The sequence below is a fragment of the Trachypithecus francoisi genome, unplaced genomic scaffold (assembly GCF_009764315.1).
Source record: "Trachypithecus francoisi isolate TF-2019V2 unplaced genomic scaffold, Tfra_2.0 Lachesis_group11, whole genome shotgun sequence".
NCBI classification, from domain to species: domain Eukaryota; kingdom Metazoa; phylum Chordata; class Mammalia; order Primates; family Cercopithecidae; genus Trachypithecus; species Trachypithecus francoisi.
In genome coordinates, this window is record NW_022681456.1 from 22,524,919 (window position 1) to 22,545,938 (window position 21,020).

A 21,020-nucleotide genomic window follows, 5' to 3' on the forward strand; every position below is an offset into this window, starting at 1 on the left:
TCGTTGTTCTAGCCTATTAATCTAATTTCCTTATTCAGGGATTCCAGTTATGAGTATATTGGTTCCTTCTCTTCCCACCCCCCTAAATACTTCATTCACCACTTAACTCCCTGCAGGCTGGATCTCACTCCAAAAATGGCAGTTTCTTAGAGATAAATGTTGTATTTGTTTTCATGCTGCTGATAAAAACATACCTGAGACTGGAAAGAAAAAGAGGTTTAATTGGACTTATAGTTCCACATGGCTGGCAAGGGCTCAGAATCATGGCAGGAGAAAAAAGGCACTTACATGGTGGCAGCAATGATGAGAGAGAAGCAAAAGCAGAAACCCTGATAAACCCATCAGATCTTGTGAGACTTATTCTCTATCAAAAGAATAGCGTGGGAAAGATTGGCCCCCAGGATTCTTTTTTTTTTTTTTTTTTTTGAGACGGAGTCTTGCTCTGTCGCCCGGGCTGGAGTGCAGTGGCCGGATCTCAGCTCACTGCAAGCTCCACCTCCCGGGTTTACGCCATTCTCCTGCCTCAGCCTCCCGAGTAGCTGGGAATACAGGCGCCCGCCACCTCGCCCGGCTAGCTTTTTTGTATTTTTCAGTAGAGACGGGGTTTCACCGTGTTAGCCAGGATGGTCTCAAACTCCTGACCTCGTGATCCGCCCGTCTCGGCCTCCCAAAGTGCTGGGATTACAGGCTTGAGCCACGGCGCCCGGCCTGGCCCCCATGATTCTATTACCTCCCCCTGGGTCCCTCCCACAACACATGGGAATTCTGGAAGATACAATTCAAGTTGAGATTTGGGTGGGGACATAGCCAAACTACATCATTCTGCCCCTGACCCCTCCAAATCTCATGTCCTCACATTTTGAAACCAATCACTCCTTCCTAACAGTCCCCCAAAGTCTTAACTCATTTCAGCATTAACCCAAAAGTCCACAGTCCAAAGTCTCATCTGAGACAAGGCAAGTCCTTTTGCCTATGAGCCTGTAAAAATCAAAAGCAAGCTAGTTACTTCCTAGATGCAATGGGGGTACAGGTATTGAGTAAATACAGCTGTTCCTAATGGGAGAAATTGGCCAAAACAAAGGAGGTACAAGGTCCATGTAAGTTTGAAATCCAGCAGGGCAGTCAAATTCTAAGGCTTCAAAATGATCTCCTTTGCCTCCATGTCTCACATCCAAGTCAGGCTGATGCAAGAGGTAGGTTCCCATAGTCTTGGGCAGCCCCGCCCCTGTGGTTTTGCAGGTTATAACCCACCTTCTGGCTGCTTTCGTGGGCTGAGGTTGAGTGTCTGTGACTTTTCCAGGTACATGGTGCAAGCTATCGGTGGATCTACAATTCTGGGGTCTGGAGGACTGTGGCCCTGTTTTCACAACTCTACTAGGTGATGCCCCAGAAGGTGCTCCCACCCCACATTTCCCTTCCGCGCTGCCCTAGCAGAGGCTCTCAATGAGGGCCCTGCCCCTGCAGCAAATTTTTGGCTGGGCATCTAGGCGTTTCCAAACATCTTCTGAAATCAAGGCAGAGGTTCCCAAACCTCAATTCTTGACTTCTGTGCATCTGCAGGCTCAACACCACGTGGAAGCTGCCAAAGCTTGGGGCTTCCACCCTCTGAAGCCACAGCCTGAGCTGTACGTTGACCCCTTTCAGCTATAGCTGGAGCAGCTGGACACAGGGCACCAAGTCCCTAGGCCCATGAAACCATTTTTTCTCTTGGGCCTCCGGGCCTGTGATGGGAGGGGTCACTGTGAAGGTCTCTGACATGGCCTGGAGACTTTTTCCCAAGGTCCTGGTGGTTAACATTAGGCTCCCTGCTACTTATGCAAATTTCTGTAGCTGGCTTGAATTTCTCCTCAGAAAATGGGTTTTTCTTTTCTATCACATCAGGCTGCAAATTTTCCAAACTTTTATGCTTTGCTTCCCTTATGCAACTGAATGCCTTTAACAGCAGGCATTGAATGCTTTGCTGCTTAGAAATTTCTTCTGCCAGATACCTGAAATCATCTTTCTCAAGTTCAAAGCTCCACAAATCTCTATGGCAGGGGCAAAATGCTGCCAGCTCTTTGCTAAAACATACCAAAAGTCACCTTTACTCCAGTTGCCAAAAAGTTCCTCATCTCCATCTGAGACTACCTCAGCCTGGACCTTATTGTCCAGATCACTATCAGCGTTTTGGGCAAAGTCATTTACAAGTCTCCAGGAAGTTCCACACTTTCCCACATTTTCCTGTCGTCTTCTGAGCCCTCCAAACTATTCCAACTTCTGCCTGATACCCAGTTCCAAAGTTGGTTCCACATTTTCGGATATCTTTTCAGCAATGTCCCACTCTACTGGTACCAATTTACTGTATTAGTTTTCACACTGCTGATAAAGACATACCTGAGACTAGGAAGAAAGAGGTTTAATTGGACTTACAGTTCCACATGGCTGGGGAGGCCTCAGAATCATGGCAGAGGCGAAAGGCACTTCTTACATGGTGGCAGCAAGAGAAAATTAGAAGCAAAAGCAGAAACCCCTGATAAACCCATCAGATCTTGTGAAACTGGTTCACTATCACGAGAATCACATGGGAAAGACTGGCCCCCGTGATTCAATTACCTCCCCCTGGGTCCCTCCCACAACTCATGGGAATTCTGGGAGATATAATTCAAGTTGAGATTTGGGTGGGGACACAGCCAAACCAAATCATATCTAATAGGTTTGGTATCAGCCAAACCTATTAGAAAAAAAATGCAAAGTTTCACCCTCCAACCCACTCTCTCCTCCTGGGAGTTGGGGCTGATTTTGTCAGTTTTCCCATAAATGTAGATTGAGGACCCCTTTCCCTGTTGGTGCATGAGGTCTGCAGGCCGGCCACACAGTGGCGTGGTGCTCTGTGGTTTGGGTCTTCCATGGCATCCTGGGCAACAGACTTTGAGGTGGTTTCTAGTTTTGGCCTATTGAAGCAGGACTGGAGCGAGCACCCGTGTGCACGTGGGAGTCTCTTGTCAAGTCAGGCGATAAGGGCATTTTAAATGTTGATAGAAAATAAGGTAGCCATGGTGGCACGCACCTGTAGTCCTAGCTACTTGGGAGGCTGAGGCGGGAGGATTGCTTGAGCCCAGGAGTTTGAGGCTGCACTCCAGCCTGGACAACAAAATGAGATCACATCTCAATAAAAAGGAAATAAAATTTTGATATAAATTGGTTTAGGGCCAGTCCCCTCCTTTGTCCCCAAGGCTGGAACATCAGAGAGACTCAAATATTTTTTTCAAAAGATGAAAGGAACTGCCCTGTTACCCTCCTAGGAAGGGTACACCCATTTACATGCCCAACAGCTGGCATACAGGAGTGCCCACTTCCCTCTGCTTCTGTCACCCTGCCACAGTGTGTGGCACGGTGTGACTTCAGGCAAGTGGTCTCGCCTCCCCAGGCCTCAGTTTCCCCTTCTGCAAAATGGAGAGACTGCACCTACCCGCCCTGCCTACTACTTAGGCAGGTTAAAAGTATCAAGCAACAGCAGGTGGTGTGATCAGTGAGCTCTGAGTAAAAGGAGCAGCTGTCGCTGCTGTTGGCTGCAGAATCAGGCTTTCTCCAAATGGTTTTGGGCCCTGAAGAAGTCAGCTTTCTTCTTGGAGTCCAGGACAAATGTGTGGCCCAGAAACATAAAGGGAAAGACAGTACTTGGCCTACAGACTACCCTGGCTAACTCGGGCACATGTCCTCTGTCCTGGTTTCCTGTGACTACTGTAACAAATTGCTACAAACTGGCGGCTTCAACAACAGGAACTTATTCTCACCAGTTCCAAAAACCAGAAGCCCAAACTCGAGGTGTTGGCAGGACTGGCTTCTGGAGGCTTTGGGATGGGAAGATCTATCCCAGGCCTCCATCCCAGCCTCTGGTGTTGCTGGCAGTCTTTGGCTTGTGGGCATAGCACTCTGACCTTCACGTGACCTTACTCTCGACGTGTCCTTTTCTTTTTTTTTTTTTTGGAGACCAAGTCTCATTCAGCCTCCCAGGCTGGAGTGCAATAGCATGATCTTGGCTCACTGCAACCTCCTCAGTAGCTAGGATTACAGGCACCTGCCACCACGCCTGGCTAATTATTTTATTTATTTTTAATTATTATTTTATTATTATTTTTGACACAGAGTCTTGCTCTGATGCCCTGGCTGGAGTGCAGTGGCATGATCTCGGCTCACTGCAGCCTCTTGAGTTCAAGCGATTCTCCTGCTTCAGCCTCCTGAGTAGCTAGGATTACAGGTGCCCACCACCACGCCCAGCTAATTTTTGTATTTTTAGTAGAGACAGGTTTTCACTGTGTTGGCCAGGCTAGTCTCGAACTCCTGATCTCAGGCGATCTGCCCACCCTGGCCTCCCAAAGTGCTGGGATTACAGGCGTGAGCCACTGCGCCCGGCCAATTTTTGTACTTTTAGTAGAGACGGGGTTTCGCCGTGTTGGCCACGCTGGTCTTGAACTCGTGACCTCAAGTGGTCCACCCACCTCGGCCTCCCAAAGTGCTGGGATTACAGGCGTGAGCTAATAATGTGCCCAGCCCCTTTTCTCTTTTTATAAGGACACCAGTCACCGGATTTAGGGCATTCCCTAAATCCAGTATGATTTCATCTTAACATCTTTAGTTACATCTGCAAAGACCTACATTCCAAATAAGGTCACATTCTAAGGTTCCAGGGGGATAGGAATTGTTGGGGGGGGTGTGCACAATTCCACCTACTCTACCCTCTGAGCAGGTGGCTCTCTGGTCGCTGGCTGCCTGGCTTTCTGTCAGCTGTGTTTTCTAGAACATAGTCTCCAAGTCATGGAGCCCAGGGGCAGATCCTGCTTTTCCAGTTCCCCACAGTGTGTGACCTTGGACAAGGCCCCCCATCACCAGGACCCTAAAGGATGGCCTCAACCTCAGGGTTGTTAGGAGTTGAAATGAAATAGTGCGTAGAAAGAAGTTAGCAGCATGCGGAGATGATATGAGATGTGATGAAATAAGCAACCATAGTAATACACGTTGCTGCCATTTTGGGGTGAGGGTGGTAGTTAATATGCAAATCAAGTCCCCAAAAATAGCTCTGGGAGGGAACAGGGAACTAGAAACTGAAGGGACATCAGGCCATGGGAATTGGGAGTTGGCTGACTTTCTTAAAAAGTACCTTTTTCTCCGATTGTTGGATAACAATGAACTAGGGACTTTCCCCCTCCCACAGATGGCAGCTTCCGAGCCTGTGAAAATAGGCATCCACAAAATGCTTTTCTCTCCTTCGCTTCTAGGTCTGTCTTCACTTTCCCTTCTCTCCCAAGTGGTAGTTTTTCTGGTCTAATACCTGTAAGAGAGGTCAGCAATATGTTTACCCTGAAGGAGCAGTGCCTAAGATTTTGTTAATTCATTCGTTTATTAACCATTTCTTTTTTTTTTATTTTTTTAATTTTTTTATTTTTTTTTTTGAGATGGAGTCTCGCTCTGTCACCCAGACTGGAGTGCAGTGGCACGATCTTGGCTCACTGCAGCCTCAGCCTCCCAAGTAGCTGGGACTAAAGGCATGCGCCACCACACCCGGCTAATTTTTGTATTTTTAGTAGAGATGGGGTTTCACCCTGTTGGTCAGGCTGGTCTCCAGCTCCTGACATCAGGTGATCTGCCCGCCTCGGCCTCCCAAAGTGCTAGGATTACAGGCATGCGCCACCATGCCCAGCCTCTTAACCATTTCTTGAGCCTCTCCCTGTGACTGAAGAAGAGTCTCTGCCCTCCCAACATTTGCAACCCAGTGTAGTGGGGACAGTGTCCCAGTAGTTGTTAAGATGGTGTGACGTACACCCCAAATGGGGTGAGGGAAAATTAAGGAAGGCCTCCCAGGAAAGGTAAAATCTAGGTATAAGACCTGGAAGATGGATGGGATGGAGACAGGCCATGCAGAGTCCTGGAAGCAAGAGAGCATGGTCCACTCTAGAATTACAAGTTCCATGTGGCTGGAGGGTGGCAGAGGCAGGGTGCTAGGAAGGAATAAGGCTGGCAGGGAGACCAGGGTCTGGGGAAGCCAAGAGAGCTGGGACTTGATCCCAAAGGCAGTTGTGGGCGTGGGGATCACTGCACAGCAGGAACACAGTCAGGTTGGCATTGGAGAAGGAGGACCCTGGCCACCGGGAGGTGGAGGGAGGGTCAGGGCAGGCTCTGGGGAGGAAGAGGGGACGATGGAGTGCCAGCCGGGCTCAGGAATTGAAACCGATAGGGTGTGAGGGAGAGGGAGGAGCTGAGGATGATTTTCTGTTCTTGGCCTGGGCAGCCAGGTGGAAGTGGCAGCATGCCCTAGGGGATGTGGCAGGAGGAGTGGACTGGGAGAGAAAGGTACGAAATCAGTTCAAGTGGGTCATAGCAAACCAATGACCCAGCAGGATCTTGAACATCAGATTGGAGTCTTTGATTTGAAAGTGAACTGCACCGAAAACACAGGCGTGCTAAGACCCCCAAAGAGAGAGAGTCACCGGCCCGAGGACAGGGTCAGGGCTGAGGTCACCAGGACTCCTGGTGTGGGGCAGGGACATGGTACAGGAGGCTGAGGAGGGCAGCCACAGATAGGAGGAGAAGCAGGGGGCGAGATTGCCAAGCAGAGCAGATTCAACAGCCTCAGAGTATGGGACAGTCAGGCAGGCTGGAGTCACGGTCACAGGCTTTGATATGGAAAGGTGACCTCAGAGGAGCATCAGGGTACAGCGGGGACAGCAAGGATTCTTGCACGGGAGATGGAGCTGTGAGGGTGTCCCGCATCAGCAACTCCACCTGTAGACTTTTGGGGTTATAAGTGACAGAAACACAGCTCAGTATCACTTAAGCCACAAAGCGGCTGTATCTGCTCATGTAACTTAACAGCCTGAGGGATGCAGACACAGGAAGTAGGCAGAGAAGTAAAATATCCAAGGATGTGATGAAGCTGGAGGAGAGGAGTTTTGGGATTTTTTGTTTTCTTTTTTTGAGACAGTCTCACTCTGTCGTCTAGGCTGGGGTGCAGTGGCGTGATCTTGGCTCACTGCAACCTCTGCCTCCTGGATTCAAGTAATTCTCGTGCCTCAGCCTCCCAAGTAGCAGGGATTACAGGCGCCCACCACCACGCCTGGCTATTTTTTGTGTTTTTAATAGAGATGGGGTTTCACCACATTGGTCAGGCTGGTCTCAAACTCTTGACCTCAAGTGATCCGCCCATCTTGGCCTCCCAAAGTGCTGGAACGGCAGGTGTGAGCCACCGCGCCCAGGCGAATTTTTGTTGTTAAGGGATAATCATAGCTGGCACTTCCAGAGCTGGGGCTGCTCCGAGCCAGGCACCAAGGTAGGTGCTCTGTGCGCCACACTGGATCAGTCTGTCCATGAATGCCAGGAGTCTGGGGTGCATGGTGAAGCTGCTGAGACCCACCACATTCTCTTGATCAGCCCTATCTTTGCCCTTTTCTGGAACTTTTCTGCTTCTGGCATGACAGACTCTTGACTGAAAACCAGAAATGTTTTCTGCTCTGCTGAGTGCCCTAGATATTTTCATCCCAAATTACTAAAAGTTGCTTCTTCACCGGTTGCAAGGTTTCAGAAAGAAAAATTTCCTCTTCTGTAAAATATAAATGCGGTTTTTGCAAAGTACCTTGAGGTTCCCACCCTACTGAGAAATAGGACAGGCTGCTCTTGTCTGCCAGGTAAGGTGTTTCCAAAGGAAAGTATGGAGTCAGGCGTGGTGGCCCACGCCTGTAATCCCAGCACTTTGGGAGGCCGAGGCGGGTGGATCACTTGAGCCCAGGAGTTTGAGACCAGCCTGGGCAACATAGCAAAACCCTGCCTCTACAAAAAAAAACCAAAAAATTAGCCAAGTGTGACGGTATGTGCCTATAGTTCCAGCTACTCAGGAGGCTTTTGTGGGAGGATCTCTTGATCCTGGGAGGTCAAGGCTGTGGTGAACCGTGATTGCACACTACACTCCAGCCTGGGTGACACAGCGAGACCCTGTCTCAAATAAGGGAATTATGGCCAGGCACGGTAGCTCACACCTGTAATCCCAGCACTTTGGGAGGCCGAGGTGGGTGGATCACCTGAGGCCAGGAGTTCGAGACCAGCTTGGCTAACATCGTGAAACCCCGTCTCTACTAAAATTACAAAAATTAGCCAGGTATGGTGGCAGGCACCTGTAATCCCAGCTACTTGGGAGGCTGAGGCAGGAGAATCGCTTGAACCTGGGAGGCGGAGGTTGCAGTGAGCTGAGATCGTGCTACTGCACTCCAGCCTGGGGGATGAGAACAAGACTTTATCTCAAAAAAAAAAAAAAAAAAAAAAAAGAAGGAGTTATAGCTAGTGGCTGCCTGGAGAGCTTAAGTATACCCTGGCCAGCCCTGGGAGTTCAGAGACATTTGGCCTGGCCGAGGTGAGCCCAGCGTGGGAGATGAGGTACCAGTGCCCTCAGCCAACAGGTGCATGATGGGCTTCTGCTCAAGGTCAGGTGTCACACAAGACTTGGGGGACACAGACCCTGACTTCATGGAGGGTAAATGCTAGTGAGGAGGGAGAAGGAATAAATATATGACGGCACAAAACAGTTTCTAGTTAGAAACTAGCATAAGGGCTCTCGAAGGAAAAGTAGGAAGAGAGGTTATAAATGGGAGGGGAACTGATTTAGATTTTAGGGGTCAGGGAGGGCCTCTTTGAGGAACTGATATTTTAGCTGAAGTTTCAAGCATAAGTAAGAGTAAGCGAAGCTCGGAGTGGGGAGAAGAGCATTCCAGGTTGAGGGAACAGCCTGCATGATGGCTCAGTGTGGAGCATCAGAGGGATGGAAGAGTGGCTGGAGTGTGGCGAGGAAGCTGTGGGGAAGGAGAGATGCCAATTCCTAGAGGGCCATGAACTACAGGTACACATATGTTAAACTAGTAGATATGGTCCCTGGGGCTCTGTTTGTTTTTCCTTTCAGCTTTTTTTTCTCCCTGTGTTTCCAGTTGATGTTTTCTATTGCCCTGTCTTTAAGTTCGTTGATCTTTTCTTTGGTAATATGTTATAAGTTGTTAAGCCCATCTATTGATTTTTCATTTCATATATATACTTTTCAGTTCTAAAATATCCATCTGGATCAGTTTTTTGTTTTTTTTTCCCCCTTCTTTTTTTGTGAGATGGAGTTTCACTTTTGTTGCCCAGGCTGGTGTGCAATGGTGCAATCTCTGCTCACCGCAACGTCCTCCTCTCGGGTTCAAGCGATTCTCCTGCCTCCGCCTCCTGAGTAGCTGGGATTACAGGCACGTGCCACAATGCCTGGTTAATTTTGTATTTTTAGTAGAGATGGGGTTTCTCCATGTTGGTCAGGCTGGTCTCAAACTCCCGACCTCAGGTGATCCACCCACCTCGGCCTCCCAAACTGCTGGGATTACAGGAGTGAGCCCCCATGCTCAGCCATCTGGATCTTTTTTTGTAGATTCCATTTCTCTGTTAAGATTTTTATTTGTTCCTTCATTAAGTTTATGTTTTCTTTGAAATTCTTGAATATATTTTTGTAATATCTGTTTTCAAGTCTTTCTTGGCCAGTTCTATTATCTCTATCCACTTTTAGTCTTTTTTTTTTTTTTTTTGAAATGGAGTTTCACTCTTGTTGCCCAGGCTGGAGTGCAATGGCGCAATCTTGGCTCACCACAACCTCTGCTTCCTGGGTTCAAGCAATTCTCTTGCCTCAGCCTCCCGAGTAGCTGGGATTAGAGACATGTGCCACCATGCCCAGCTAATTTTGTATTTTTAGTAGAGATGAGGTTTCTCCATGTTGGTCAGGTTGGTCTCGAACTCCCGACCTTAGGTGATCTGCCCACCTTAGCCTCCCAAAGTGCTGGGATTACAGGCATGAGCCACCACGCCCAACTATTCTGAGTCTTCTATTAGCTGATTTTTCTATTAGTTGTGGGCCACATTTTTCAGCTTTATCTGTCTAGTAATTTTTATTGTATGCCAGACAGTATGCATCTATGAGGTTGAGTTTATGTTGTTGTCTTCCTAATAGAGTATTGAGTTTTGTTCCAACAGGCAGTTAATTTACCTGGGTATCAGCTTGTTCATTTCAAGGCTTATTTTTAAGCTTTGTTGGGATGAGTGTAATGTGGCCCTTCCTATAAAGCTAGATTAGGTCTACTTATAAGGCCATGATTTTTCTGGGATTTCTGCTGAATGCTTAGGGTGTTCAGTAAGGTCTCTCTACTCTGGCTGTTGGGAACTCACATATCTCCCAACCCAGTCCTATGTAATCTCTGGTAGTTGTTCAGCTCACAGCACCCCAAGGTTCTTTGTTTTTTTGTTTTTTTTTTTTCCTGAAAGTTATATTTTTCCCTGCCTCATGAAATCTTGTTCCATATACACGATGTTTAGGACTCAGCCAAAGTCCATATTTTTGGATCTCCTCCTTTGCATAGCTTTCCTATTTCTGGTACATTGCCATGCAGATTCTCGAGGGGGGAGGGAGCCTCAATAGCTTTGAACTCTAGTCATTGCCTTCACAGTCCAGAAAGTACCTCCAGGCACAAAGGCAGGGCGATTGTGGGGTGTACCTCATTCATTTTTCTTCTCTAAGGGATCACAGCAAATTTCACATATGTTATCCAGTTTTATAATTGGTTATGGCAGGAGGGATAATCTGTTTAGTTACTCTATAGTGTAATAAGGCCAGAAGCAGAAATCTCATTCTTGTGTATGTTTACACTCATGCTTTTATACATTCTAAAACAGTATATAATATTTTCCATATATTTAACGTTTTTGCTTAAGTGTTATGACATTGTTCTTATTCTTCCATATCTTTCTTTTATAATCAATACTTTTTAGGAGCTATCCACATTGCTAGATTCATTGTTGCTTAACAAACATTTCAGTATTATTGAGTGTCTGCTAAGTGCGAGGCATTGTTCTAGGTGCTGGGTATACAGTTGTACTTGATATTTAAATGTAAGCCAGGCACAGTGGCATGTACCTGTAATCCCAACTACTCGAGAAGCTGAGGCTGGAAGGTTGCTTTAGCCCAGGAATTTAAGACCAGCCTGGGCAACATAGCAAGACCCCATCTCTAAAAAAAAATTTGTTTTAATTAGCCAGATACAGTATAGTGTGCCATAGTCTAAACTACCTGGGAGGTTGAGGCAGGAGAATTGCTTGAGCCCAGGAATTCAAGACTGCAGTGAGCTATGATTGCACCCCTGCATCTAACCTGGGTGACAGAGTGAGATCCTCTTTAAAAAAAAAAAAAAAAGAAAAGAAAATTAAATGTAAGGTCTTCCTCTAAAGTATCCACTGACCAAAAGAAACGCAGGAAACAACCACTGAGGTAGGAGGAAAACCAGGAGATTGTGGCATCCCAGAAGCCAATGAAGGAAGCATTTGAAGAAAGAAGTGATTGGTCTACTGTGTTCAGTGCTGCTGAGTGGGTACACATGGGTATCACCAGTGACATACTGAGATGCAGTTAATTCATTTTAACTGCTGTATAGTGTCCCATCACATGAACAGAGAATATTCATTCGTCTATCTCCCACATTTAGGTGAATTTTCTTTTTCTTTTTTCTTTTTTGAGACAGAGTCTCGCTCTGTTGCCCAGCCTGGAGAACATGGCTTACTGCAGCCTCGTCCTCCCAAGCTCAAGCAATCCTCCTGCCTCAGCCTCCCAAGTAACTGGGACTACAGGTGTGCTACCCTGCCTGGCTAATTTTTTTTAATTATTTTTCTAGGGATAGGGTCTTGCCATATTGCCCAGGCTGGTCTCAGCTCCTGGCCTCAAGCAGTCCTCCCACCTCAGCCTCCCAAAGTGTGGGGATTACAAGGTGTGAGCTACCACACCTGCCCAACTAGGTGAATATTTGCAATAAACGTTTTTGAACATGTCACCAATTTGCACACATGTGCCCAAGTTTCTCTTTGGACTCTATGTGGGGATAGAATCACTAGATCATTCAGAAAGATACGCACAATTTTAGCTTGACAAGATCATGCCAAATGTCTCCTCAAAATGATGGTGCTGGTGCCTATAGAACTTCAGTATTCAAGAGACCCCATTGCTTCACGCCCTCACCAATATTTGATAAAGACTTTAAGACTCTTGCCAACCTGAGGAGTGAAAAGATGTGCTGTTGTTACTTCACTCTGCGTTTTTCTGAGTATTACTGGGGATAAGCATCTTGGCTATTTGAGTTTTCTCTTACATGACCTGCCTGTTAACGTCCACTGCCCAGTTTTCCATGGAGTTTTTCTTTCTCTTTTTGATTTATAAGATATCTTTATATATTCTGGTTACTAAGTCTTTGTCTATCAAATACATTGCAAATATTTATCCTAGTCTGTGGTGTCCCAGTCTGAGGTATGTCTTTTAACTTCATAGGGTGTGTGTGTGTGTGTGTGTGTGTGTGTGTGTGTGTGATAGTAAAGCTTATAATTTTGGTGTGGTCAAATCTATGGATTTTGTGTTTGTTTTTGTGTTGTTCGTTTGTGTTTTGACAGATCTCAACCTGTCGCCCAGGCTGGAGTGCAGTGGCGTGATCTCAGCTCACTGCAACCTCCGCCTCCCAGCTTCAAGCGATTCTGGGGCCTCAGCCTTCTGAGTAGCTGGGATTACAGGCATGCGCCACCATACCCAGCTAATTTTTGTGTGTTTTGTAGAGATGGGGTCTCGCCATGTTGGCCAGGCTGGTCTCAAACTCCTGACGTCAGGCAATCCACTTGCCTTAGCCCATGGGACGAGTGCTGGGATTACAGGCATGAGCCACCGCGCCCAGCCTATTTTGTGGTATTTTGTGTTATTTAAGCAATCTTTCCCTATCCTAAGCTCATGAAGTTACTGGCCCAAGGCTTTTTAAGTTGTTCCTTTTTATATACACTTTACAAATTGATGAAAGTGCATCTCAGATGTATTCTGTGTCGGGGGCAAGGTGGGGAATGGATTTTTTTTCCTATTGAGAAAGCCAGGTGTCCCAGCCTCTCCAGCCTTTCTTTCTCGTGAGTCTGGACTGCCACCCCATCTCCTCTAGGCTCCCTCAGGGACACTGGGCTCTCTCTTCCCAATGAGGTAGGAGTAGTCCCAATGAGTAGTCATGTAGCCTGCTCTTGCACTCATACCTATACATTTCAATTATTTAACTTTACGTAAAATTTGATACCTGGTAGGGCAAGTGGGTAAAGTGGAGAAAGGGCACAGGGATATTTGCTTTTGCTTTAAACAACTGTCTGTGTGAATAACGCTGGCTGAACTTGGAAAATGTCCATCTGCCACGTGCCTGTCATGATGTGTGGCATGATGGGTGGGGATCTCATGACTTCTCTGTGAAACTCCGGGTACTTTTACTTTTGGCTTCCCCTCCCCACGCCCTGCCCACTGGCCCCTCCAGTTTCCAGGTTGTGATGTCTCTGAACCTTGGGGCGGCCCTTCCGGTATTCACACATGGGCCTGTAGCGGGTGTTTTGGGACCGGGCTGCAGTACTGATTCCGTTGGTTACCACCAACCAGACCACAGCGACAGGCCTGCTGGGGGCAGGAGTTTCCTGTTGCCTCATAGACACCGAGACCCTGGATTCCAAAAATAAAAGCACGAGAAACCACCGTGACCTCATGGTCTCTGATCGCAGGGGTTTCTGAGCACCAGGGACCATCTTCACCTGCAGTGGCCTGGCCCGGCCTGGGCCATGTGGGCTCTGAATGGCCCAGAGGGCCCCAGAGCCACCTGCCTGAAGCTCTCGCTGTCCCCGCCCTCTAGGCAGTCACCCGCAGGGCCACGGTGGCTCCCGCTGAAAGGATGAGCAAGTTCTTAAAGCACTTCACGGTCGTAGGGGACGACTACCATGCCTGGAACATCAACTACAAGAAATGGGAGAATGAAGAGGACGAGGAGGAGGAGGAGCAGCCGCCACCCACACCAGCGTCAGGCGAGGAAGGCAGAGCTGCAGGCCCTGACGCTGCCCCTGCCCCTGGCCCCGCGCCCAGGGCCCCCCTTGACTTCAGGGGCACGTTGAGGAAACTGTTCATCTCCCACAGGTTTCAGGTAGGTGGGACAGGAGTCGGGATGCCCAGAGCTGGCAGGAGAGCCATCAGGAAATGTGAGGCAGGCGGCCGGGCTGAGCCCATTTGGTCACTGCCTCATTCATTCTATGAGTGTTTGCCCAGCACCTACCACGTGCCGGGGACCCTGTACTGTGCTGGGCATGCGGCAGGCAGATCTTAAGTTGTCAGGGAGAAAAGAGCCATGATCCAAAAGGAAAGGGTCCACCAATGGATGAGTGTGAAATGGAATGTGTTCTATCCGTACAGTGCAATATAATTCCAACATCAAAAGCAAAGAAGTGCTGATCCATGCCACAATGTGAATGAACCTTGAAAACATGGTGCTGAGGGAAAGAAGCCAGACACAAAAGGCCAGAGTGTAGGATTCCATTGATACAAAACGTCTAAGGACAGGCAAATCCATAGAGACAGGAAGCAGATTGGCAGCTGCCACAGGTGGGAGTGTTTCCGTTTGAGGAGATGAAAATGTTCTGGAATTATAGTGGTAATGGTTACACAACCTTGTGAATGGACTTAATGCCACTAAATTTTATGCCAACTTTAAAATGGTATATTTTACGTTATGCAAATTTTACCACACACAAAAAAAGTAAAGGGTTAATAACGGAGACAGAAAGAACACTTATCCGTTCACTCTGCGAACACTCAGTGCCAGAGGCTCCCCTGCCTCATAGAGACCCATCCTGCTGGGGGCCTCAGTCTCTCTTGTGGAGTGATGCCCAAAATACCTGGCTGTCCTGGCCTTAGCCCACTGCTGATAGCCTCCAGGTGTGGTTGCAGGGAGAAAGCAGAGCTGGGGTGGTCCTCACAGACGAGTGAAGGGAACTAAACTTTCTATGGAGTTCAAGCAATTCCCCTGCCTCAGCCTCCCAAGTAGCTGCGATTACAGGCGCCTGCCACCACACCTGGCTAATTTTGCATTTTTAGTAGAGACAGGGTTTCACTATGTTGGTCAGGCTGGTCTTGAACCCCTTACCTCAGGTGATCCACCCACCTCAGCCTCCCAAAGTGCTGGCATTACAGGTCTTAGCCACCACGCCCAGCCAATTGTCCTGCCATTGTCTGATTGATTGATTGGTTTGAGACACAGTCTTGCTCTGTCACCCAGGCTGGAGTGCAGTGGCATGATCTCAGTTCACTGCAACCTCTGCTTCCTGGGTTCAAGCTATCCTCCTGCCTCAGTCTCCCAAGTAGCTGGGATTACAGGCACCCGCCACCATGCCTGGCTAATTTTTGTATTTTTGGTAGAGACTGGGTTTCACCATATTGGGCAGGCTGGTCTCAAACTCCTGACCTCAAGTGATCCACTCGTCTCAGCCTCCCAAAGTGCTGGGATTACAGGCATGAACCACTATGCCTGGCCATGTCCTGCCATTTAGAAGGGTTTTTATTATTATTTTTTTAAGAGATGGGATCTTGCTATGTTGCCCAGGCTGGTCTCAAATTCCTGGTCTCAAGTGATCCTCCCATCTTGGCCTCCCAAAGTGCTGTGATTACAGGTGTGAGCTAACATACATGGTCTAGAAGGACATTTCTGATTTTGAAGGACAAATGCAAGTGGAGTCTGGTCAGCCCTCTCTAGACCCCGTCCCCGATTCCAACATGGCAGAGCCTATGTCTGGGTGCCTAGAAGCATATTCAAGTCCCGGGAGGGCACAGGCCTGGGGACAACAGGGAAGCACACAGTTCTCAAAGGTGGGCATTTGGGGGATGCTACTGCAGGTGTCCCCAAACAAAATAGACCTGTCCCTCCTTAGAGCCTGCCCCTCTTCTGGAAGCAGAGAAATGCAGCCCTTGCATCTTCCATCACTGACTTTATTCCAGGGTAAAAGATTTAAAAAAATTATTTTGGTCTTTTTCTTCCCCCACTCTTTTGTGGCTGAAAGCAGCAAAGCAAGAGAGCTGACATGCCAGAGCGCCTGGTGGCCCAGCTCCTCTGTGGCTGTGATGGGAAAGGAAACATGCTATTAAGTTGTTGGGGGTTGAAATCCCAAACCCTCAATTTCAGGAGCAGAAGGAAGGAACCAGCTTCCTTGCAGCTGCAAGGGGAGCCCTGGGCCACCCCCTCAGGATGTCCCCCTCCTCCCTGGGCTTAGGGCTTAGGGCTGGGGGCTGGCCCCTGAGCTGGGACCCCCAGAGACACTCCTGCTGGGGAAAAAGACGAATGCCTGTCATAAAGTGAGTGGAGGTGTTTATTCACCTACCCAACAGTCACTTTTTGAGCACCTGCTGTGTACAGTGACAAATGTGGCAGACATATCTTTGCCCTCATTGAGGATTTGGCAGGCTGCAGAGAGGCAGGACTGATGGGAGCCATCACTGAGACACATTGGTTACAGATGGAGAGAAGCCCTCCTCAGGGAGGAGGGAGGCTTTGAGAGGTCCTGGGGGTGGGGGACTGATCAGGGACTGGAGTTGGAGGAGGTGACACCTGCATGCTGAGCAGGAGTGAACCCCGTGGATGGATGGCGTGGGAGGCTTCCAGGTAGAGGGGCTTCCTTTGCCAAGGGCTTGCAGCATTGGAGGAATTAAGAAGGGTGCACATGGATGGGGTGTGGGTGTTGCCAGCAGGCAACTGGCAAGAGGCCAGAGAAGGTCATCCATGGGTCGTGGGCTACCTTTGAAAGCTGTAAGTGTGTGGGTGGGGGGATCAGATTTGTAGAGGGACTCAGTGGCAGCAGTGAGGCCACACTGGAGTAGGTGGGGAGGCTCAGAGGTTGTGGTTTCTGCAGGTAGGATCAGCATCCAGGAAGCTCCTGGGATCCCTTTCTTGAGTGGTTTGAGATGGCCAAGGTGCTTGATATATTGTTAACTGCGGTCCCTTCTTACATGGGATGGCACCACCAAGGGAGAGAATACGGGGTGATTCAGGGCCTAAGGAAGCCATGAATGACAGGACAGAGTTGAGCCAAGGGAAGGTGGTCCCAGGAGTCAGGGAGCTTCACTTTTATTCCCATGCACCGCAGGCCAGCCCTGTGCTAAGCGCTCTTCATACTTCACTCACATCATGCTCCCATTGTTGCTCTGGGGTAGAAAATGGGGCCCACTCCATCTTCCCCGTGAGGACAGTGAAGGTTCCAGCGATGAGAGATGTGTCCAAGGTCCAGGCAGATGGGGGAGCTGGGAGCTGAGCCCAGGACTGGCCGCCCCACAGCGCGGACTCTGTAGTCTTTGCCAGGGTGAGGATTTGGAATGAAGCAGCTTCTCTGAATTCTCAGCAATTTTCCTTGTGACCTGGTTCCCCTCAGAAGCAACACTCCCTGTGAACTGGCAGATTCAGGGCCCCAGGGATGAATTTTCATAGAGGCCGGGGTTATTATCCAGGCATCGTAGTTTTGTGACCTTGGGTTGGTCTGTCTCTCATTTTTCTTTTGCATTGTTTTTTAAACTGAGGTGAGATTCACATAATAATCATTTTTAAGTAAATGATTCTGTGGTATTTATTTAATACATTCACAGTGTTGTACAAGTCACCACTATCTACTTCCAGGGCATTTTCTTTTTTTTCTTTTTTCTTTTTGAGATGGAGTTTTGCTCTTGTTGCCCAAGCTGGACTGCAATGATGTGATCTCGGCTCACTGCAACCTCCGCCTCCCAAGTTCAAGCTTCTCCTGCCTCAGCCTCCCAAGTGGCTGGGAATATAGACACATGCCACCATGCCCAGCTAATTTTCTGTACTGTTAGTAGAAACAGGGTTTCACTATGTTAGCCAGGCTGGTCTCGAACTCCTGACCTCAGGTGATCTGCCTGCCTCGGCCTCCCAAAGTGCTGGGATTACAGGCATGAGCCACGGTGCCTGACCCCAGAGCATTTTCAAATGGAAACCTGGTACCCATTAGCAGTCACTCCCCATTCCCCCTCCCCCAGCCCCAGGCAACTGTGAACCTGCATTCTCTCTCTGGATTTGCCATTTCTGGACATTTCATATAGATGGGATCATATAATGTATGATCTTTTCTGTCTGCCTTCTTTCACTTAGTATGACGATTTCATAGTAGTGTGGGTCAGAACCTCATCCTTTTCATGGCTGAATATTGGGTCTGTTCCTTGTAGCTCTGTGGCTTGGTTTTACCTCATATGAGCTCTCAGATCCCTTTAGTTCCAAAATAAAGCCAAGGAAAAACAACAACAAAAACCCCACTAGAGGCTTGCACCTTTATTAAGCTTGCTGAATTTGGAATGTGTGAAAACTTCATTACAAGGCAATTTGCCATGCAATTTTCACAACAAACCACATCATAGAATACTTTAATTACTGAAATAATTACCTACAGGTTGAAAGGATCAAAGAATTAATAGTCTGTTCTTGCAGAGGCCTGAACTTGTTTAATTTTAAACTGAAACTGCAGAAATTGCCAAGATAGTGGCAGATTAATTTTCAGAGGCCAGAATCTACTGATCTGAGAGTGCGAGTGGCAGGGGATGGTGATGGTCCGGAATTTCCAAGGGAACAGAAGGGTCACTCACAGTCCTGTGGGGCTCCTCCCACTGCTACATTTCCACTGCCATTATGGTATTCCCAACGCTGTCACCTTCACCCTGCCATCAGTGCCCTCGCCAACATCACCAGCTGTCACCATGACTGCCATCACTACCAGCTGCTTCCCACAGCTGCCAATCAGTGAGACCACCCACCCACTCCACACTGTTCCCCACCTGTCCTCTGTCAGCCCATCACAAAGCTCACGAGGTTGTGTTTCCCATAGCAGCTCTCTTTAATTCTCCAGGACACCGGGACTCCTCTCCCCTTCACCCTCTTCACCCACTGTGGGCACATGTGAGCTGGGGCAGGCACCTCACATCTCCGGGCAGAAGCTGGTTTGTAAGCACAGCAGCCGTCCCTGTAGCTGAGGAGCCTGCAGTCGGCAGTCCCCAAGGTCCCCTCCAGGACTCAGACTGCTGAGGCAGGGCTGTGTTGAGTTATTTATTGAGCATCTGTTCTGTGAGCACCCCAGCAACAGCAGGCCCCAGGAATAGAAAAATACAAACTTGCCTGGGCGCGGTAGCTCACGCCTGTAATCCCAGCACTTTGGGAGGCCAAGGTGGGTGGATCACTTGGGGGTTAGGAGCTTGAGACCAGCCTGGCCAACATGGTGGAACACCATCTCTACTAAAAATACAAAAATTAGCCAGGCATGGTGGTGTGTGCCTGTTATCCCAGATACTCGGGAGGCTGAGGCAGGAGAATTGCTTGAACTCAGGAGGTAGAGGTTGCATTGAGCCGAGATCATGCCATTGTACTCCAGCCTGGGTGACAAAACAAGACTGTCTCAGGAAAAAATATATATATATATATGTATACATATACACACTTAAAAACTGATTATTTATTGCCATGTAGGTATGGGCAGTTTGGTTTGAGAGGTGGTATTTGAGAAACTGACCAAGGGTCAGAAAATGAGCCAGACATGTTCTGGGAGGGCAGGGAAGGTGGGCACCACCTAGAGGCAGAGCAGGCCAGGAGGGTGGCGGGAAGGAGGCTGGTGGCTTCTATCAGAGAGGAGCTGGCCCTGTGCAGCCACCATCCCGGTGGGGCCTCTGGCGAACTATAGCAATAGCCTCCCACCCTTAATGGCTTTGCCCAGTGGTTTCACCCACGTGCTTCCAAGCCAGCTCTTAATCATGGGAAGAGTGAGGGCCTCCGTGTGGGTCTCATGGTCTCTGGTGCCTTCCCTTGGCCCGCAGGTCATCATCATCTGCTTGGTGGTTCTGGACGCCCTCCTGGTGCTTGCTGAGCTCATCCTGGACCTGAATATCATCAAGCCTGACAAGAACAACTATGCCGCCACGGTAGGGGTCGACAGCTCTTCTGGGGTCTTACTGATATGTTTTGCTTGTGTTATCTGCACAGTAGGGGTGCAGAGTGGAGCAGCTGACACCCCACTTGGAGTAGCAAGGTCTGTGGTAGTTTAATAGGTGTTTTCATCTTCCTTTCCAGATTATGGATTAGCATTTACTACAAGCAGGAAACCTTGTTTCACATGATGGCTGGAATCCTGGGCGATGCTAGGCTAGTGAGCTGGAGCATGTGGGGTGGATCCACTCTGCCATCTCTGGCTCAGGAGGCGCATTTCTCCTGTCTTCTGTTGATGGTCTGCATGGTCCCCAGGCTGGGCCATCAGGGGATGTGCTGTTTATTCACTGATTCAGTTACTGAGCCCATCCCAGACGTTCAGGCAAAGGGTGGTGGACACACCCTGTCTCGGTGCCAAGGGAGGAGATCAGGAGAGTTAAAATCATCCCTGGCTGGGCACGGTGGCTCACAGCTGTAATCTCTGCACTTTGGGAGGATGAGGTGGGTGGATCACCTGAGGTCAGGAGTTCGAGACCAGCCTGGCCAACATAATAAAACCCCGTCTCTACTGAAAATACAAAAAATTAGCTGGACATGGTGGCGCAGGCCTGTAATCCCAGCTACTCAGGAGGCCAAGGCAGGAGAATCACTTGAACCCCAGAGGCGGAGGTTGCAGTGAGCCGAGATAGCGCCTCTGCACTTCAGCCCGGGCAACAAGAGCAAAACTCCGTCTCCAGAAAAAAAAAAGGCATTTCCCATCCCCCACCCCCCGCCATGCCCTTTTTTGGAAAAACAAAATGGAATTGATATGTAAATATATGTCTTTGCAAGTAGTGAAAAAGGCAGAAGGAAATGTTAAACCTCCTCCTTCTTCCTGGTACCTTTCCCAGAGGCAGCTCTGTGACATCTCCTATGCCAGCATGAAAGGAGAATCTTCCCTGTCCATCTATTTTCTCCTAAATAATTGCTTTCATGTTTCTCAGAGACTGGGGTCTTGAACCCCTGGGCTCAAACGATCCACCCACCTCTGCCTCCCAAAGTGCTGGAATTACAGGCGTGCAACACTGCACTTGGCTTTCTTCCTCTATTTTTAATAGAATCCATTAACATACCTGCCATATTGTCTTTTTACTCTCAACTTTTTATTATGAAAAATGGCAAAGACACATTTTGCTGTTTGCTTTGTCACTATATATCCCCACAGAT

General features: G+C 48.6%; 1 protein-coding gene across 3 annotated transcripts in view; it reads left to right on the plus strand.

The window, feature by feature from the left end:
* HVCN1 (hydrogen voltage gated channel 1) overlaps positions 1-21,020 on the plus strand; it is a 40,320-nt gene that overhangs the window by 13,791 nt on the left and 5,509 nt on the right. For 2 of the 3 annotated variants that reach the window (XM_033220624.1, XM_033220625.1), the window contains 2 exons: positions 13,716-14,000; positions 19,706-19,810. In XM_033220624.1, the coding sequence (XP_033076515.1) occupies positions 13,716-14,000; positions 19,706-19,810 (390 nt within the window). Of the gene's footprint in view, positions 1-8,678; positions 8,861-13,715; positions 14,001-19,705; positions 19,811-21,020 lie in introns of those variants that run through there. The other variant, XM_033220623.1, reaches the window with a different exon arrangement.